General features: G+C 47.2%; 1 protein-coding gene across 7 annotated transcripts in view; it reads left to right on the forward strand.

Moving 5' to 3' along the window:
- Nucleotides 1–7,370, forward strand: part of NMNAT3 (nicotinamide nucleotide adenylyltransferase 3) — an 87,034-nt gene extending 79,664 nt beyond the window's left edge. For all 7 annotated transcript variants that reach the window (XM_081159661.1, XM_081159663.1, XM_081159660.1 and 4 more), the window contains one exon: nt 6,193–7,370. In XM_081159661.1, the coding sequence (XP_081015787.1) occupies nt 6,193–6,575 (383 nt within the window). In that variant the 3' untranslated portion in view covers nt 6,576–7,370. The remainder of the gene's footprint in view (nt 1–6,192) is intronic.
- Nucleotides 7,371–16,903: the final 9,533 nt, after the last annotated feature.

Genomic DNA, 16,903 nt, shown 5'->3' on the forward strand with positions numbered 1-16,903 from the left:
AGTCAAATTAATCGGTCTGCCACCACCCCTTGTACATCATGATGCTAATTTGGGTTTCTGCCCTAAAAGGGGCTTACCTACCCTTGTGACTTGTGCCTGTGACCTGGATTACCGTCAGGGCTACACAGGATAAATGGGTGAGAGATGCTGGGTTCCTTTAAAAGGCGTAGCCGTTTTGTTTTGTTTTGTTTTGTTTTGTTTTGTTTTGTTTTGTTTTTTTCAGGGTGGGGTTTTTTTTCTTTTTGAATACAAAATGTGCCATTATAACCCTTAAACTGAGAAACTGATACTTACAGCAGTGTCACTCAATGGTTTACTCAGGAGAGAAAACTGATTTTAAGGGAAATTAAAGTTTATTTGGGTTATCCTTTCAGTTTGTAACCCTGGGATTCTACCCTGTTGTCAACTCCTGGTGTGTGATGGAGCCTTGTCAGCTATGATTTCAAAGTACCTTCTTTCTCTAATGGCAGCTGTGGTACTGGGGGGTCAAATGCAGGGGCCCCTCTTGAAAATATACAGGAGCACCAGGTGATAGGAGGGTAGGATGTGACACAAGAGGGAATTAATTACTGGTCCCACTGGGCTGAAATTCCAGCAGCCCCATCTGTGGCTCTCCCAACTTTGGTTAGTAGGACACTATTTCCAGATCAGAAGGACTTGGGAATATCATGGTTAAACAGACCTAATATGCTTTCTTTACTGCAGGACTTTTCAGAACCTTGACTACGTCCATGTGCATTGTGACTCAACAGAGAAGGGAAATAGGAGCCATTATCATGTTTTAGTCACAGAACTCTTTAATACTCTGAGGCAGTAGTTCTCAGAACTGGTGCTCCCCAGAACACAGATTGGGAAACACTCTTCCAAACGGACTTGAAAATGTCACCAGGCCCTAAAGGTTTCATGCAGCAGTTCCCAAATTGCTGGTCAAAAGATCACTCACAGCAAAATCACCTGTGAGGCTTGTTAAAAATACTAATTCCCAGGCCACACCTCAGACCTTCTGAGTGGGAATGGCACCTGGGAATCTGGATGTTTCATAGGTGCTCTGGTTATGTGCTTTACAGCCAGTTTGGGAAACTGTGCACTCAAGTAGGAATCTAAAAAAGGAGTTATAGAGTCTCCTATATACAATGTTTATTATATTCCTCTGGTCACTGCATGGGCTCCTCCCATTGCCCCCCAGACATGAGCACAGTACGGTGTTAATTCTGAGCCTTTGGCCTTCTTTCTGAATCATCTATGGCTCAGCAGTCACTCCTAATAGGGTTCTAGAGGTGCTCACTGAGCACCTCCCTGGATCAGGTCTGGGCTCAAGCTGAGAACAGAGACAGCCTGCCCTAGCCCGTCACCTGAGCTGGAGACAAGCTGTGAATGGTGGTGAGTCCAAACATGAATTAGGAAGGCTGCCTGGAGGAGGAGACGCCTGCACTGAGATTCATAGGATCAGTAGGTTATCTGGGGTTGGGGGCTGAAGGGCAGATGAGCGAGTCACAAAGGCAGGAAACAGCATAGGTGCTGGGCACTCCATGCCTCTAGGGAATGCTGGAAGCCCCCAGTGATGTGGAAGTCATGCCACACTGAGGCTCCCATCTTATCACACTTCACTGCTCTGCAGATGCTTCCAGAATCCCTGTCTCAGCTCTTTATCTGGCCTGCCCCTCTTCCCCCTTCCTGTCTTGGCTCCTCTTTTGAAACCTATCTTACCTGTGTCACCCAGTTTGGAACCCACCTTCCCTGTGAATCCGGTCCCATTTGCTTTCATTGAGATGGACTCTCGCTCTCCCTCTGCCAAAGCTCACGGCACTCTCTTTTGGGGTTTATTTTTCTAGGGGCTACCAGCCTACTCTGCTTAGCCCTAGAATGTTGGGGGTTTGTCTCTTATCCCATTCTGTCTGTTCATACTCAAAATCCTACTCATCTTGTTCTCATCTAAAGTAACTGTTAAAAAAGGAAGTTTAGCTCTAGCTGGTTTGCTCAGTGGTTAGAGCACTGGCCTGCAGACTGGAGGGTCCTGGGTTTGACTCTGGCCAAGGGCATGTTCCTCGGTTAAAGGCTCAGCCTGGCCCTGGTCTGGGCACATTCGGGAAGCAACTGATCGATGTGTCTCTCTCACATGGATGTTTCCCCCCCCCCCTCTCTCTCTCTTCCCCCCTCTCTGAAAAGCAATGGGAAAAATATCCTCAGGTGCAGATTAAAAAAATTAAAAAGAAAAAAGTTTACATTAAATGAAAAGTGGGCTTTTTAGTTTATCAATATTTATCAGGGGCTTTAAACATGTCTGTGCCCCTTGCTTGATATAGTCTCCTCCTAGGAATCTGGCTGAGGAAATAATTAGAAATTAGGACAAAGATTTATGCAGAAAGATGTATATCACAGCAATTTTTATAATGGCAGAAAATAAAAGCAGCCTCAGTGTTTAAATATAAGTGAATATGTAAGTAAATTATACTGTATACACGGATAAAGAATCTACACAAAAGGTTTTCATGGTATGGAGAAATGCTTATGAGGTAAATGGGGAAAACAGGACACAATTCTGTATATATAATCTCAAGTATATAAGAAAATGTAAATATTTTTAAAATACACCAAAATATTGAGTTTGTAGAAAGCAGAATTATTATTATTGTTGTTTTCTGCTTTTAACATATATTTTCTATACATTCCATAATTGACCAAATCTCATGTTCTTAATCAGAAAGGAAAAAAAAAACCACTAAAGCAATTAAAAAAGGAAGGTGGAGTTTTTCTGTTTGGCTTTTGATGAGGTGGCTTGTATGTTACTAGTGACATATTTCTAAAGGAGCATTTTGTGCGCTGTGTATTTTATTGTGTGCTGCTCTACTCTGGGATTGCAAATTTCAGGCTGAGCTCAGCATTTTCTCGCTGCCAGAGCCCTGCTTTGCCCATCACTCCTGTGATTTGCAGTCCTCCTTGGCCTCACCAGAGTCATGTGGATTGCTTGCTGCATCTTGGGCTACCTGGTGTGACACTGGGATGGATGATGCCTAGGTCCTTTAACTGCCTTTTGTGAAGTTGGTCCCCACCCTCAGCTGATGGGGCTGAGCAAAGCTCAGCAACCTTCAGAAGACTCCCTTTCCGTACAACCCCAACAGGCGCTTCATCAGATTCCATTTCACACTGACTTGCCTGCTTAGGATGGGCCCTGCCCTGCAGATGCCAATACCTGGATCCATCATTGGTGTCCTCCTGTTTAGACCCAGAAGTCCCACACTCCTGCATGTGTACATGTGGCGCGTGTGGCCGTGTGCATACCCTGCCCTAGGCAGGAAATTCACATAGCATTCGCTCCCTCGCTCAATTTCCATAACTTCCACAGGCGGTTTTATCATCCCCATTTCACAGCTGAGGAAGCAGGCTTGTCTGCTACAGCTGTCCCAGAGTGCCAGCAGATCTGAAATTCGAACCCAGGGCTGACTGACCTCAGGGTTGGTGCTGTTCAGTGTCAAAGAGTTAGGGCAACTGGACACTGAAAGGAAAAGGGCCTGGTGGAAGCTTCCTCACATTTCATGTAAATCTCTGCTTTCCAAAGCCTGTGGCTATTTAGACAGAGCACACTGCCGGAAAATGCTAGTGCACCTCCTATTTCTGTCACCGTGTCACTGTTCAGAAAAATCAAAGGGCAGCCTTTATTCAACACCTCAGACTATGTACTTTGAATTTGGACCATCAGGGCCACTAGATCTGAAGATTTTGGAGCAGTGATGTGAGTGAACTTGAAAGACATGCGAGCACTTCTGTAAGGCCTGATGACAGGACTGCCCAGAGTTGGGGTCTGAGGCCCCTGTTGCCCGAAGAAGACATGCATTTGACTTGAGGGCCAGGGGAGGGGTGAGCATTTGTTTCCTGTAGGTAAGGGCACAGAGTAAATCATGTTCCTTACCGCCATTGTTAATGAACCAAGCAGCATCTAATATTGAAGCTGATACATGGAAATCGTCCCACAAATATCTATTGGGAGAAGAGGGGGTATCTCCTCTGTTCTCTGACCTATGGGAAGGGGGTGCCCCGGGCCTCTGGAGACCCTGGAATTAAATGTACATCATTTAACCTCCCCCATAGGAAGACCATATAAAAACCAATTGTTTGAAAGGACGGACTCTCTGGTCTTACGCTGTATTACAATGGTTGAATAAATAAGAATAAAACCCCACAGGTGCAGAGTAGTTCAGATCCACATGTGCATTGGAGCAGCGGCACCAGCGCAAATTAGTGAAAAGAGTGAGTTACTGAATAATTTTAAAATGCAGTTTTATTGATTATCAAAGGCCAGGAGATACCCTATAAGTGTTCAATGGATGTGTCGATGAATGAATTGGTGGATAAGTGGGTGGGTGGATGGATGGATGGATGGATGAGCAGACGGATGGATGCAGCTAACACATACGTACCACACTTGCTCCTTCCAATTACTGTTCTAAGTACTTTACATTTATAAGCTCAATTTTTTCTAAAATAATCTTGTTTAATAAGTATTGTTAATATCCTCGTTTTAAAGTTGAGATCACACAGCTATTGAATGACAGAGGCAGGATTTGAATCTAAGGTGTCTGGCTCTAGAGCCCTAGTTCTTAACCATGGAGAACTCGTGATGCATGCATTAATAAATGTTTGAATATCATTTCTTTATACTAACATTATGCTGCTGGAGTATTTGAAAAGTATGTTTCTGTACTTACATCTGAGTAAACAAGTCCAGTGCCCACCATTTCATAGATGGGAACCTGAGGCCCAGAGAAGGAACAATTTTGGCTCTAGCTCCACAGCAGTCTGTGCCCAACTGAGGCTGGAACTCAGACCTCCCCATGACACTGAATTTCTCACTTTCCATTCCACAGCTGGTCTAGTGCTTCTCTTTATTTTAACTCCAAAGGTTTTATTTTTTATTTTTTTAATTTATCTTTATTGCTGAAAGTGTTACAAATGCCCCCTTTTTTCCCCCATTGATCCCCTCCACCCACATCCACCACCACCCCCTACCCCACCCCCCAGGCCTTCCCCTAGTGCTTCTCTTTAAATTCATCTCTCCAGTCCATGCCCAGATTCCTTCAAAGGTTCCACAATAGAGGAGCCCAAACTGAACATTTAAGTCAGGGTTTTTCCCAGCAGGTGGTATCCCTGAAGCCCCTCCCCACTGAGGTTCCAGGGTGACTGAGAGAGGCCAGCGCTCTAGGAGCCCAGCCCTTGCTGGTTACCAAAGCTAGAATCCTCCTCCAGAAGGACCAGGACCCTGCTGGTTGCTGCTACCGTGGACTTGATTTTTCCTTTCCAGGTGAAGGAAGGGCTTCTCCTTGGCTCTGGTGCATGTGCAGTTCCTGCCAGCAGGCGGCAGCAGAGCCTACCAGTTACAAATGCCCCACCTAGAGGTTGTCAGGTTTGAACCTTGACTACTCTGCCTAGATGAGTGACCTCAAGCAAGTCACTTGCCTCTCTGTGCCTCCATTTCTCCCTCTGCAGAACTGGCACAACAATAATGCCTGCCTCATAAAGTTGTTCTGAGGCTCAAATGACATTATACACAGAAGGCACTTAGCGATCAATAGTGCTCATAGTAAGCATCCAATAAATGTTCCGTATTCTTTTATCAGCACAATCACCATTCTGTTAGAACAAATGTCAAAGGATTATCCACATTGATCAGTTGTTCTAGAGCTTTGTTTCATTGAAAACAGATGAAAAGGTCATCAGCTGGGGTCTTAGAGACCTTTTGGTTATATCCTTTATAATTAACCTTTATGATGAGGTCGTACTTATAGCAGCACATGTGTTGGAGCTGAAATAGATTTTGAGAAGGGCAGTAACTTGCCTGAGGCCCACAGCTCGTTAGTCCTAGGGCTTTAAGAAGCATACCTCTTTCAGAAGATGGGGTCCTGGGTACAGCACATCCACCTAAAAATAAAAACACTAAAAATAAAAACTGTTTTTGTGTTACTTGGCATTTTGCCAATATAAAACAAAAGCTTTATTGATTGAATTATTACTCATAACTGTGTGTCCCTGAAATGGCCTCAGATTCATGATTTTTCTGTTTAAGTCATGAACATGGAGACAGTAAGTTCCAAATACATTCCAAGAAAAGCATTTTATGAACATTTGAAATGGAACATGTTATCTTTACTGGCCTTGACCCTTCCGTAACTTTGCTGGGATCCACCCTTGTTTTTCCAGCTGTGCCTGAACTGAAGCTCCTCTGCGGGGCAGATGTCCTGAAGACCTTCCAGACCCCCAACCTCTGGAAAAACGAGCACATCCAGGAAATCGTGGAGAAGTTCGGCTTGGTGTGTGTGGGTCGGGCTGGTCACGACCCAAAGGGCTACATCTCGGGCTTGCCCATCCTGCAGAGGTACGAGCACAACATTCACCTGGTCAAGGAGCCAGTGAAGAACGAGATCAGCGCCACGTACATCAGGAGGGCCTTGGGCCAAGGGCAGAGCGTGAAGTACCTGCTCCCAGACGCCGTCCTCGCCTACATCAAGGACCACGACCTCTATTCCAGCGACAGTTCCTGGAAAGGCAGTGGCCCCCAGAACAATGAAGGAGCGGCCAGCTAGGGAGGGCCCTCCACTTCTCCACCAAGAAACCATTAAGGTCTCTGTTTTCCTTTTTTTTTTTTCCCATTTTTTATTTGTTTTAGTTCAACAATGATTTTACTTCTGAGGAGTCTTCTGTCCCAGGAAGAGATACCTTCTTCCAGGAGGAGCAAGTGTCTACATCACAAAGGTGGACATTTATCAAAGAAGTTAAAATGGTGTGGCAGGTCATTAGGAGCAGGCAGGAGCTCTCAGACCCTTTGGGTGGAGAGAGGCCTTCTCGTCTCGAAAATGGTAATGGTGACATGTGCTTCAAAGGCGGTTCTGCGCATGGCGGGATCCCCTATGGGTCACATCAGAATTGCCCACAATGCATTTTTTAACTAGGACCAGGTGCAGCGTGCTGGTGTTGATCGGAGAGATTTGACAGGATGCTAATTACCAAACTGGCTTTGTCAACACCAGTTTCAAACAAAATAATACTAACTGAGGACTTAAAAATTTGGAAGCAGCACTTTGCTGATTTATGTCAAATTTTTCATTAAGAACCGTGATCTGCATGCTTACTGGCCATTGATAAAATTTAAAGTAAAATCTTTCTAAGTCGTGATCCTCAAACAGTATTTTTGATACAACAGATATTTTTAACACAGCTATTCTATAAATGCCCAGACTCTTGGTTTCCAGGACTCTAAAAAGAAACTGAGGTAAGACAGATGCCTCAGTGGTGTTAGAGGATCTTCCTGAATGCTTAATGATAGCTTGCCTGTTTGAGTATTGACAAAGGGATAAATAATAAATTGACATCAAAACGTACTAATGAAAAGTTTCTCTTTTTTCTTTCTTTGTTGTATTATTAATGCCTGGTGTACCAGCTGTTGCTCTTCTTTTTAGCTACTCCATGAAATTTGCTACTATTCCAATCGAACCGGCATGCATTTAAAAGTTTATGTTCCCGAGTCCTAGCAGTGGAGGAGATTGCTTTTTAACACCATGCAAACAGTTCTCCAATCTGAAGCTCTGGGTAGGTGGCCCTGTTCAGGTGGGGCCTGAAAGAAGAGATCAGGAAGCCTGACGTGGATTCAGGATTTGTCCCTCCATCCTGATTAAGAAGTTTTGATTGGCCTAATTCTGTTTGAGTTTACTCTTTACACTTGCTGACTGAATGCCTAGATGCATTCAGATTACTTCTCCATTCTTTTCCCCTGGCTCTTTCATCCTTGCTACAAATTTAGTCATGCAGAAAAACAAAGGGTGAGTCAGAAGGAACCTAATATCTCACCAAATATGTCTCGGTGTCTGCATGTGTGTCATAACAGCATGACTGAAATTGATTTCTTGGATCCAGAGCAGTGGGACCCTCCTATGGGGGTCCCCCAGACCTCTACTCCTGCAAGCTCTAAAGTTGCTGGCCATTCCCCTCACCCTTGCCTGACCTCTGCCCTCAAGAGGTCCCTAAGGACCCTGATAATGCACGGGAATAGGAATCCAAACGATGTGACTTGGACTAGCTCCCTCCCCACTGTGAGCCTCAGTTCCCCAGCCTCTAAAATGGGGAGGTTTGATCAGACATCCTCCAAGTTCTCTTCCAGCTCTGATTTTCTAGGTCTCTGAGTGCCTCTGACTTCAGCCTGTCTACCTTTCTTTGGGTCCAGTATATTTCTAGCCAGACTGGAAGCTCTCCAAGGCCAGGGAGTCTTTGTTTTGTTTGCTGATATATCCTAAGTGCCTAGAAATTTGCTACTCCACATGTGGTCCCAGGGCATAGTACTTACATCCCCTGAGAGCTGGTTAGCAATGCAGACTCTCAGGCTCCACCCCAGACCTACTGCCTCAGAATCTGCATTTTAATAAGATTCCCAGGCCATTCGATGCACTGGCCTAGATCAGTGCCTGTTACTGTAACCTTAGTTACTTTTAACAAGCTGAATGTATGCCTGAAATTACATCACCTTTACTCTGGAGGGTATCTTCCTCCTTGCTCTCTGAGCAGTGTTGCCGCACTGTTCTGTGTAGAGTACAGAAGGCAAAGGAGGAAAAAAACCTGCCAACAGCTGTAGTGCCCAGAAAAAGGGATAGAGAGGGAGGCTGTGGGTTTGAGGCAGGGTTTCTCGCCTCGGGCTATATTGACATTGGGCCGGATCATTCTTTGCTGTGAGGGACTGCCCTGTGCACTGTAGGATGCTTAGCAGCATCCCTGGCCTCTGTCAGTTAGATGCTGGTAGTAACATCCCCCCCACTTCCTTCTGTAACAACAAAAATGCCCCCAGACATTGCTGCATGTCCCCTGGGGCACAAGATAATCATCCTAGCTGAGACCCACTGGCTTAAGGACATGGCTGAGGGGATATGTATATGAGGAGGGAGGTGGGAGGGGAGGGGTAGGTATATAAAAAGGGAAGATCAGGAAGCAGCAGCTTGAGAATAGTCTCCTCTTACAAAAAACTAGTTTGGGAGGAGTCCCTACCACTCATGAAGTCATGTTTATTGGGGCACGGTACTCTCGACAGTGGGAATTAGAAGTCACATCCTTGAATCAGAGGCACACCCGGCTTCAGTCTCCCTTTACTTCTCTCCCGTTTTTACAGGCTGAGGCTTCCAACATACCTGTACCCTCAGAACTGTCATCTAGGGCCTGGCAAGTGGCAAATGTCAATAAGTGGAAGCTAGTAGTTTTATGATTTTGATTATTATAATTCAAAATTCAGTGCCCTAGCTGGTTTGGCTCAGTGGTTAGAGCATCGGCCTGTGGACTGAAGGGTCCCGGGTTCGATTCTGGCCAAGGGCACATACCTCGGTTGCGGGTTCAATCCCCGGCCTTCGGGACTCATGCAGGAAACAACCAATCAATGTGTCTCTCTCACATCTGTTTCTCTCTCCCCCCTCTTCCACTCTCTTTAAAAAGCAATGGAAAAAAATATCCTCAGGTGAGAATTTTAAAAAAGAAAATAAGGATTCATTTATTTAGACCCTATTTATTGAGAACCTCTCAGGTGCCAGGCACTAGGCTAAACCCAAGGGGTGTAACAATGCGCAAAACAGTCTCTCCCCTCCGAAAGCTCACAGTCCACTGGGAAGGTGGACAGGAGTCCGGTATTCACAGGACTAAACATATGATTGCAAACGGTGATGAGGGCTCTGATGGCAGATACACCATGTGCTTCGACAGCGAGAGGCAGCAGGTTCACCGAGAAGCGTAAGCTCTCGCCTTTCACTTGCCCAGGCCCTTCCCAACACCCTTGGAGGGGCCTGACTTTCACATTCATAATTGCTATTCTTATTCTGAAAAGGGCCTTCAAAACTGTACAAAGCTTAGACCCCATAAAACGTGAGGGATTCACCCTGATGGCAGGGAAGAGAAGATGCGTTTCACCTGAAAGATGAATTCACAAGATGGGTTGGGGATGGGTTGAGGCCTCTGGCTTTCAGAATGAACAGCATGTACTAACACCCTGAGGCAGGAAAGCGCAAAATAAGCTAGATTCATTATCACCTCCGTGAGAAGGGGTTTATTGCCCAGCCTGGGTGGCTCAGTGGTTGAGCATCAACCCATGAACCAGGAGGTCACTGGTTCGATTCCTGGTCAGGGCACATGCCCAGGTTACGGGCTCCATCCCCAGTAGGGGGAGTGTAGGAGGCAACCAGTTGATATTTCTCTCTCATCAATGTTTCTCTCTCTATCCCTCTCCCTTTCCCTCTCTCTAAAAGTCAATAAAAATCTTTTTTTTTTAAAAAAAAAGAAAGGGTTTATTATTATGGCATGCACCTGATAGCTAGTGTCCTTGCATGTCAACATCTCCCTGTCCAGACTTTCTATAGGCTCAGGGCACCAGGCCTGGAGGAGAAAGCATCTGCCTGATTTATGACTGTATCATGGGGCTCCCACCACGCAAAACATTCATTTCTGAGCCTTTACATTGTCCACTTCTAAAATAAAAGAACGCATATGCATACAAACACACACTCACATATGTATTTCTCTCACTTTGCTCCATTGGTTCACATAGCCTCCCTCTGTTAGTATCAGAGGAGTCAAAATATGTATCACTGCTGTGCTCCTGATTTACTGTGTTGACTCTGACCTGCATACCTGATTTCACATTCCTTTCCATTCCCTCAGGCCTTCTTTGCATCTGGTTTGCCTGGGTATTTTGTTTTATTTTGCAAGAAGAGAAAAACAGTGGTTTGAGCTTCTGGGTAAATAGAATTTCCAGCCTTAAATAAAGGTTCTCCTGTGATAGCATGCGCTACCGAATGAGAGGAGCTCCGTATCCCAGGCTGAGGAAAGAAATTTTCATTTATAATACTGTCTGTGTCATTTGGGACAGAACGATGTGAAATTCCATTCGAAACCGACAGCGCTCCAGATTTGCAGGGTGCGTCTGGTAATTGGGTTAACACCTGAACATGACTCTCCTTGTCTTCGACCTCGCACTCCCCGTGCCAAGTGTTCCTGCCCCCACTTTTTGCAAAGGCCTCCATGCACAGACTGCGTTCAGTTTCAGGCATGAAGTCATTTTCTTGGGCCAGAACTCAGCATTATAGATACATGTGTGTGACTAATAATCCGTAATAATGCACCTAGGCACGTAGTGCAGAATAGTTTAGAATTGTTCAAATAACCCCAAAGGGACGTGTTCGTGGCACCGTAGACTGAAAACTAGAAGGGATCCTAAAATTCATCTGGTCCCACCTTTTCCAAATGATCAAAACTCTAAAATCCACAGATTCGTGGTAGTTTCGCTATGAAAAACAGTAATAATATTGTGTCCTGTGGACAAGTTTGGGGAGCCACACCTTCCTCCTGCTGGAGACCCACGAGTGTTGGCATGCCTGCCAGTCTTATACACATCCTCACGCGCAGCCCGATTCCCCCATCCTGTCACCTCCCAATCCAGACGCCATCACCTCCTACCTGGGCCCCTGCAGTGGCCTCCCCAGCCACTCCTGGCCCCTGCAGTTCATTCTCCACAAAGCAGTTCTGCGTGTGTGCAAATCTGGTCATATTACTCCCCTGTCTAAATGCCTTCCTAGGGGCACCCCTAAGAAAGTGGAAGACAAGTTGGAGAATACATTTGCAAAATGTATGCCTGATAAGTGGCTGGTGTCCAGAATACATAAAGAACTCTTGCCCTGGCTGGTGTCACCCAGGTGTTAGAGCGTAGGCCTGCGCACCACAGGGCCATGGGTTTGCTTCCTGGTCAAGGGCACATACCTAGGTTGCAGGTTTGCCCCCGACCCTGGTCAGGGCTCGTGAGGGAGGCAGCCAATCAATGAGCGTCTCTCATGTGTCTCTCTCTCTCTCCCTCTCTCTCTCTCTCCCTCCCTCCCTCCCCACCCCCTTCCACTCTCCATAAAAATCAGTGGAAAAAACATCCTCAGGTGAGAATTAACAAAACAAAGCAAAACAAAAAAAGAACCAACAATTAAAAAAAAAAAAAAGACTAAAACCCAATTTTAAAATGGTCCAAAGACTTGACTGTACATGTGCAGCAGGCCCCATGTTGCTCTTTGGAAGGACCTGCTTGTGGGGGTGACCCTTGGCTGACATCTGAGAAACTGGCTTTTAGAGTGCTGCCTACATGTCTAAGTGATAAGAAACCTGCCTGGGGCACTGAGTCCGGCTATACCAGCTTGCCTAGACCGAGCAAACAGTGTGATTTATAACGAACACCTGCTTTCCTTCTAGGAGCTTGGAGTTTCGGTAATCATGGCTAGTTGTACAGGCAGAGTGCCTACATCACCAGCCCATGATAAAAACCCTGGATCTGGAGTCTCAAGCAGGCTTCCGTGGGAAGAAACAATGCACCCCATCGCTGCATTTCACTACTGGAGGAAAAACATGCTCTGTGCAGGCCCCCAGGAGAGAGAACTTGGGAAGCCTGCACCTGGGCTCCTCCAGACTCCACCTGACACATCTTCTCCCCCCACTAGCCCTACTGTGTGTCCTTTTGCTGTAATAACCCATTGCCATAAGTATAAATAATTGCCTCTGAGCCCTTAAAGTGAGTCATCAACTGTGGAATCCCAGATACCAGACACATCACCAAAGATACTTGAAGGACAAAGAAGCACATGAAGCGACTCTCAACACCCTTCATCTGGAGAGAACCACGGTGAGATACCACTTCGTACCCACTGGAACGGTTAAGAGCAGTCCAGGATGCCACTTCTAGGTATCCACCCAAAAGAGACGCAGACATGTCCACTCAGACTTGTGTGTGAATGTTTACAGAATTATTATTCGCTAGAGCCAAAACCTGGGACAATTCAGATGCCCATCAGCTGGGAAATGGATAAACAGATATAGCCGCACAGTGGAATAATATTCAGCAATTAAAAGAAAGAACTAGTGACAGGCACCTGCCCCAACATGGGTGAATCTCAAAAATATGCTAAGTGAAAGAAGCCAGACATATAGGACGGCATAGTGCGTGATTCCATTTATATGAAATTTCTAGAAAAGGCAAAACTATAGAGGCAGAAAGCAGGCCAGTGGTGCCTGGGGTAGGAGTGGAGATTGAGTGCAGGTGGGCACAGGGAACTATTGAGGGTGATAGGAATGTTCCAGCTAGATTGTGCTGGTGGTTGCACAGCTGTGTAAATTTACTGGAGCTCATCAAACTATGAACAAAAGTAGGTAAATTTTGTGGTATTTAAATTATACCTCAACAAAGGTGTTTTTTCAAAAAATCCTCCAGAGCTCCCTTTGCTTGCCCTTGGAGTGAAGATGTGACTCCTCCTGGGGTGGCCTGCTCCACCCCCCCTCCCTCCAACCCCCACCCCCACAGGTCTTTCTCTGCTGCAGCTGCACCTTTGTGAGTGGTTCCCTCCACCTGGTGTGCGGCTCCCTTCTCCCCTTCCACATTTGGGCTGATTTCCATGTCTCCAGGTTCCCACCTCAAGTCACTTTTCCCAGGAAGCCCTGTCTGAGTCCTGATTAAGCTGGACTTGCCCACCACACTCCTAGCTCCCTGCCCTTCCTCTTAGGAAAGACTTTCGTCCCTCTTGAAATTAACGACTTGGTGGCAACTCAAAGGTCCCTGAAAGCAAGAATTCGCCTTGACGGTTGCTCTTGTTCCCCAGTACAACTCCTAGCTCAGTAAGTACTTCGCGAAATGAATAAGCATCTTAGTAGTGCTGAGAAGCCCATGGTAGGGCACCTGCTTCCCTTTGAGTGAAGCGGTGTTTCTGGAGCAGGGGTATGCACAGAGTCCTTTGCACACGCATCGCTTAAGGTGGAACACAGTGCTCACAGGAGCGGTTTAGGAAGCTCTCATCTAAAGATCCCCCCTCCGCCCCCCGTTTTGTGCTGCTACAGACAATGCTGCAATAAACACCCTGTACGTCAGCCCTTACAAACCCGTGTTTTATGGGGTAGACTCCCAGGAGCACTGCTGGGTAAATGGTGTGTGTGCTTTGTATTCTGACCAATGTTACCAGACTGTGGGCTCTAGACTTTTTTTAAGTTAATTGATTTTTTGAGGGGGGTAAAAAAAGGGGGGGTTCACATAGAGCTGCTGAAATTCGCATTTCCTATTGTTTTTCAGAAAGTCATCTTCATTATCTTTTATACAAGCCAAAGCAATATCTCTTTGTTTTAAAAGACAGTTTGTGATGAATTTCACTCGCCAAAGAGGGACATAGCAATTTGTAGGCAAACGTTGTTCCTGGTGTTTGCTGGGCACTGTAAAGGCTTCTTTTTTCATGTTGGTAAACAGGGGCTCCTCAAACTAGCCAAAATAAGAGAGATGGGGCGCCAGGTGCCATAGGACGTCAGCAATGGGAAGGACCCAAGGGCAGGCCACACACAGGGTTCACAAGAGCCTGGAAAGAAAGAAATTGAAGTTCCCTCCTCCTTCCCTTCTCCCTTCTCTCTCCCCCTCCTTGTCTTTTCCTCTCTTCTTCCTCTTTCTCCCTCCCTGCCCCCACCCCCAGATTGGCTTCTGTGCTTCTCAGCCACTGCTCATCACCTAGTACCCGCCTGTGTGACCTCCCACCGTAACCCATCTCAGTGTCACAATTCCAGATTCCCAGAGAGAGACTCACTGGCCCTGGGCGGGCTTGTCCACCTGGTCCATGTGGCAGCGTCGTATCTGCAAGGGCACTCAGAGTGTTGGAAGTGCCCGTCACTCAGTGCCCACAAGGTCACAAGGGAGCCCCGCAGTGTGTGCGTACCCCGCTTGCTCCTGTCCCGTGCAGGAGGTGGCACAGGGATGGAAGCAGCACGCCCCTGGAGGGAGGACGGGATGGGTGGGTGGGATGGCACCCGGGTGTTGGCCACTCCTTCTCCGTTCCTCCCTCCACTGTGGGCAGACAGACCCGGGCCTAGGGCAGGTTGGGCAGAAGCTAGAAGGAGCTCCCGGGCCCACAGGCATTGCCGTAGCATGTGCTTGAGTGAGCACAGGTCTGGGGGAGCCTGACTCCACAGAGGAGGGCAGAGTAAATGGGCTGCAACTGGCCTGGTGGCTGGTCACCTTCAGCCTGATCCTGCAGAGGGGCCGGGGCTTCCTTCCTGAGAAGCTGTATCAAGCAGAGGACGCAGAGCGTGGCGCCAGGCGTGGGGTCCCAATCCTCCACAGCTTTGTCTCGGCTCACCACCTCTCTGGGAGCCCTAACTTGGCCAAAACTCAACTAGTTTCTCAGCAGAAGGACACAAGTTTGTACAAATGGATGTCTGTGAGGCGTGGATTTCCCTCTCGTGTCAAGACGCCTGTCTCCTAACCTCCCTCCAGTCAGAGCTGCGGACAGCCTCTCCTCTGTGCTCCTACAGGCCAGCGTGTCCCTGCCACAGGCCCAGTCCCCCTGGTTGCCCGTGTTTCCAGGGCTGTCTCCCTGAATGGGGTTAGAATCATGGTTTTTTTACTTCAAGCTATGGGAGCTTGAGCCAGTTACTTAATCTCTCCAAACCTCATTGTTTCTGTCCATAAAAGAGTGATAAGAATACCTACCCCACAATGTGGTCTAAGGATTAAATGAGATAACGTATTTAACGTGCTTGTCACACGAGCACTCAAACACAGTGGCTGGGATCTTCATCATCATCATGAGGCTGGGGGAGTGTTTGTTTTCTACCTGCTCCTTGGTGCTTACCACCACCTGTTCTAATGTTACCGCGTCTTGTCTGAGGGCACTCCACTTACTGGTCTGCTAAGAAAAATAAAGGCAGGTTCCTTGTGGAGCGCCCTGGGAGCCTACCTGGAGATAGGCAGGACTTGGAATATGCTACTTCCTTGAGTATATGAGTCAGTTAACTTTTGCTGTGAAACAAATCACTCCAAAGCTTAGTGGCTTAAAACAGGAACCACTTATGCTTCCTCATGAGCCTCGCAGTTAGCTGGGAGCTTCTGAGCCCATATCAGCTGACCTGGGCTGGGCTCACTTTCATGTCTGGTGGCTGACTGGTTGTTGGCTGGGGCAACAGGAGCTACGGGACCACGTTTCTCTGACTCATCAGACCAGCCCACGCTAGTTCCCTTGGAGTAGGCGGCAGGGTCCCAAGAGCATGAGAACAAAAGCTGCAAGGCTTCTAGAGGCCTCAATCAGAACGGGTACACTACTTCCACCACAAATTTTACTTGTCGGAGCAAGTCATGAGGCCAGCCCACAGTCGATGAGTAGAAAATATCCCCCATCTCTTGATGAGCGAGCCACTCTGGCAGTCTGCCACAGGCCTCAAGAATTTCTCTGCATCCCTATGTTCCTAGTTATGCCTTGAAGTGAAAACTCTCTTTTAAAATAAAAATGGCTGGCCCGGCCGGACATGGCTCAGCGGTTGAGCACCTACCTAGGATCCAGGAGATCAGGGTTCGATTCCCGGTCAGGGCATATTCCCGGGCTGCGGGCTCAATCCCTGGTTGGGGGAGTGCAGGAGGCAGCCGATCAATGACTCTCTCATCACTGACGTTTCTATCTCTCTCCCTCTCCTTTCCTCTCTCTGAAATCAATAAAGATATTTTAAAAAATAAATAAATATAAAATAAAATAAAGATGGCTGGAGGGTTGGAAGGATGGTCAGAAGGATGGCAGGCTGGTGGGCAGGGCGTGTGTGAACGAGCGAGTGTGTAGACGGGTGGTGGGTAGGTGGCTGGGTGCATTCTGTGGCGGGGTGTTAGATGGTTGGATAAAAGGAGGTTGTTTAGATGGATGGTGGATTTGCGAATGGGGCAGGCAGATAACTTTCACATCCTACTCTCATCCCTAGAACCCAGGGACATGGTGGCACAAGGACAAGACAGCTGCGCTTGCCAGGGTACAGTCCTTGCAATCTCCTGGCAGCAGAAGGGGCCACCTTCCTGTCCACTGCACCCCCACCCTACGCTCTGTTCCTCTGGGCCGGCTGACCTGCT

The sequence above is a fragment of the Miniopterus schreibersii genome (genome assembly GCF_964146895.1).
Source record: "Miniopterus schreibersii genome assembly, chromosome: 15".
NCBI classification, from domain to species: Eukaryota; Metazoa; Chordata; class Mammalia; order Chiroptera; family Miniopteridae; genus Miniopterus; species Miniopterus schreibersii.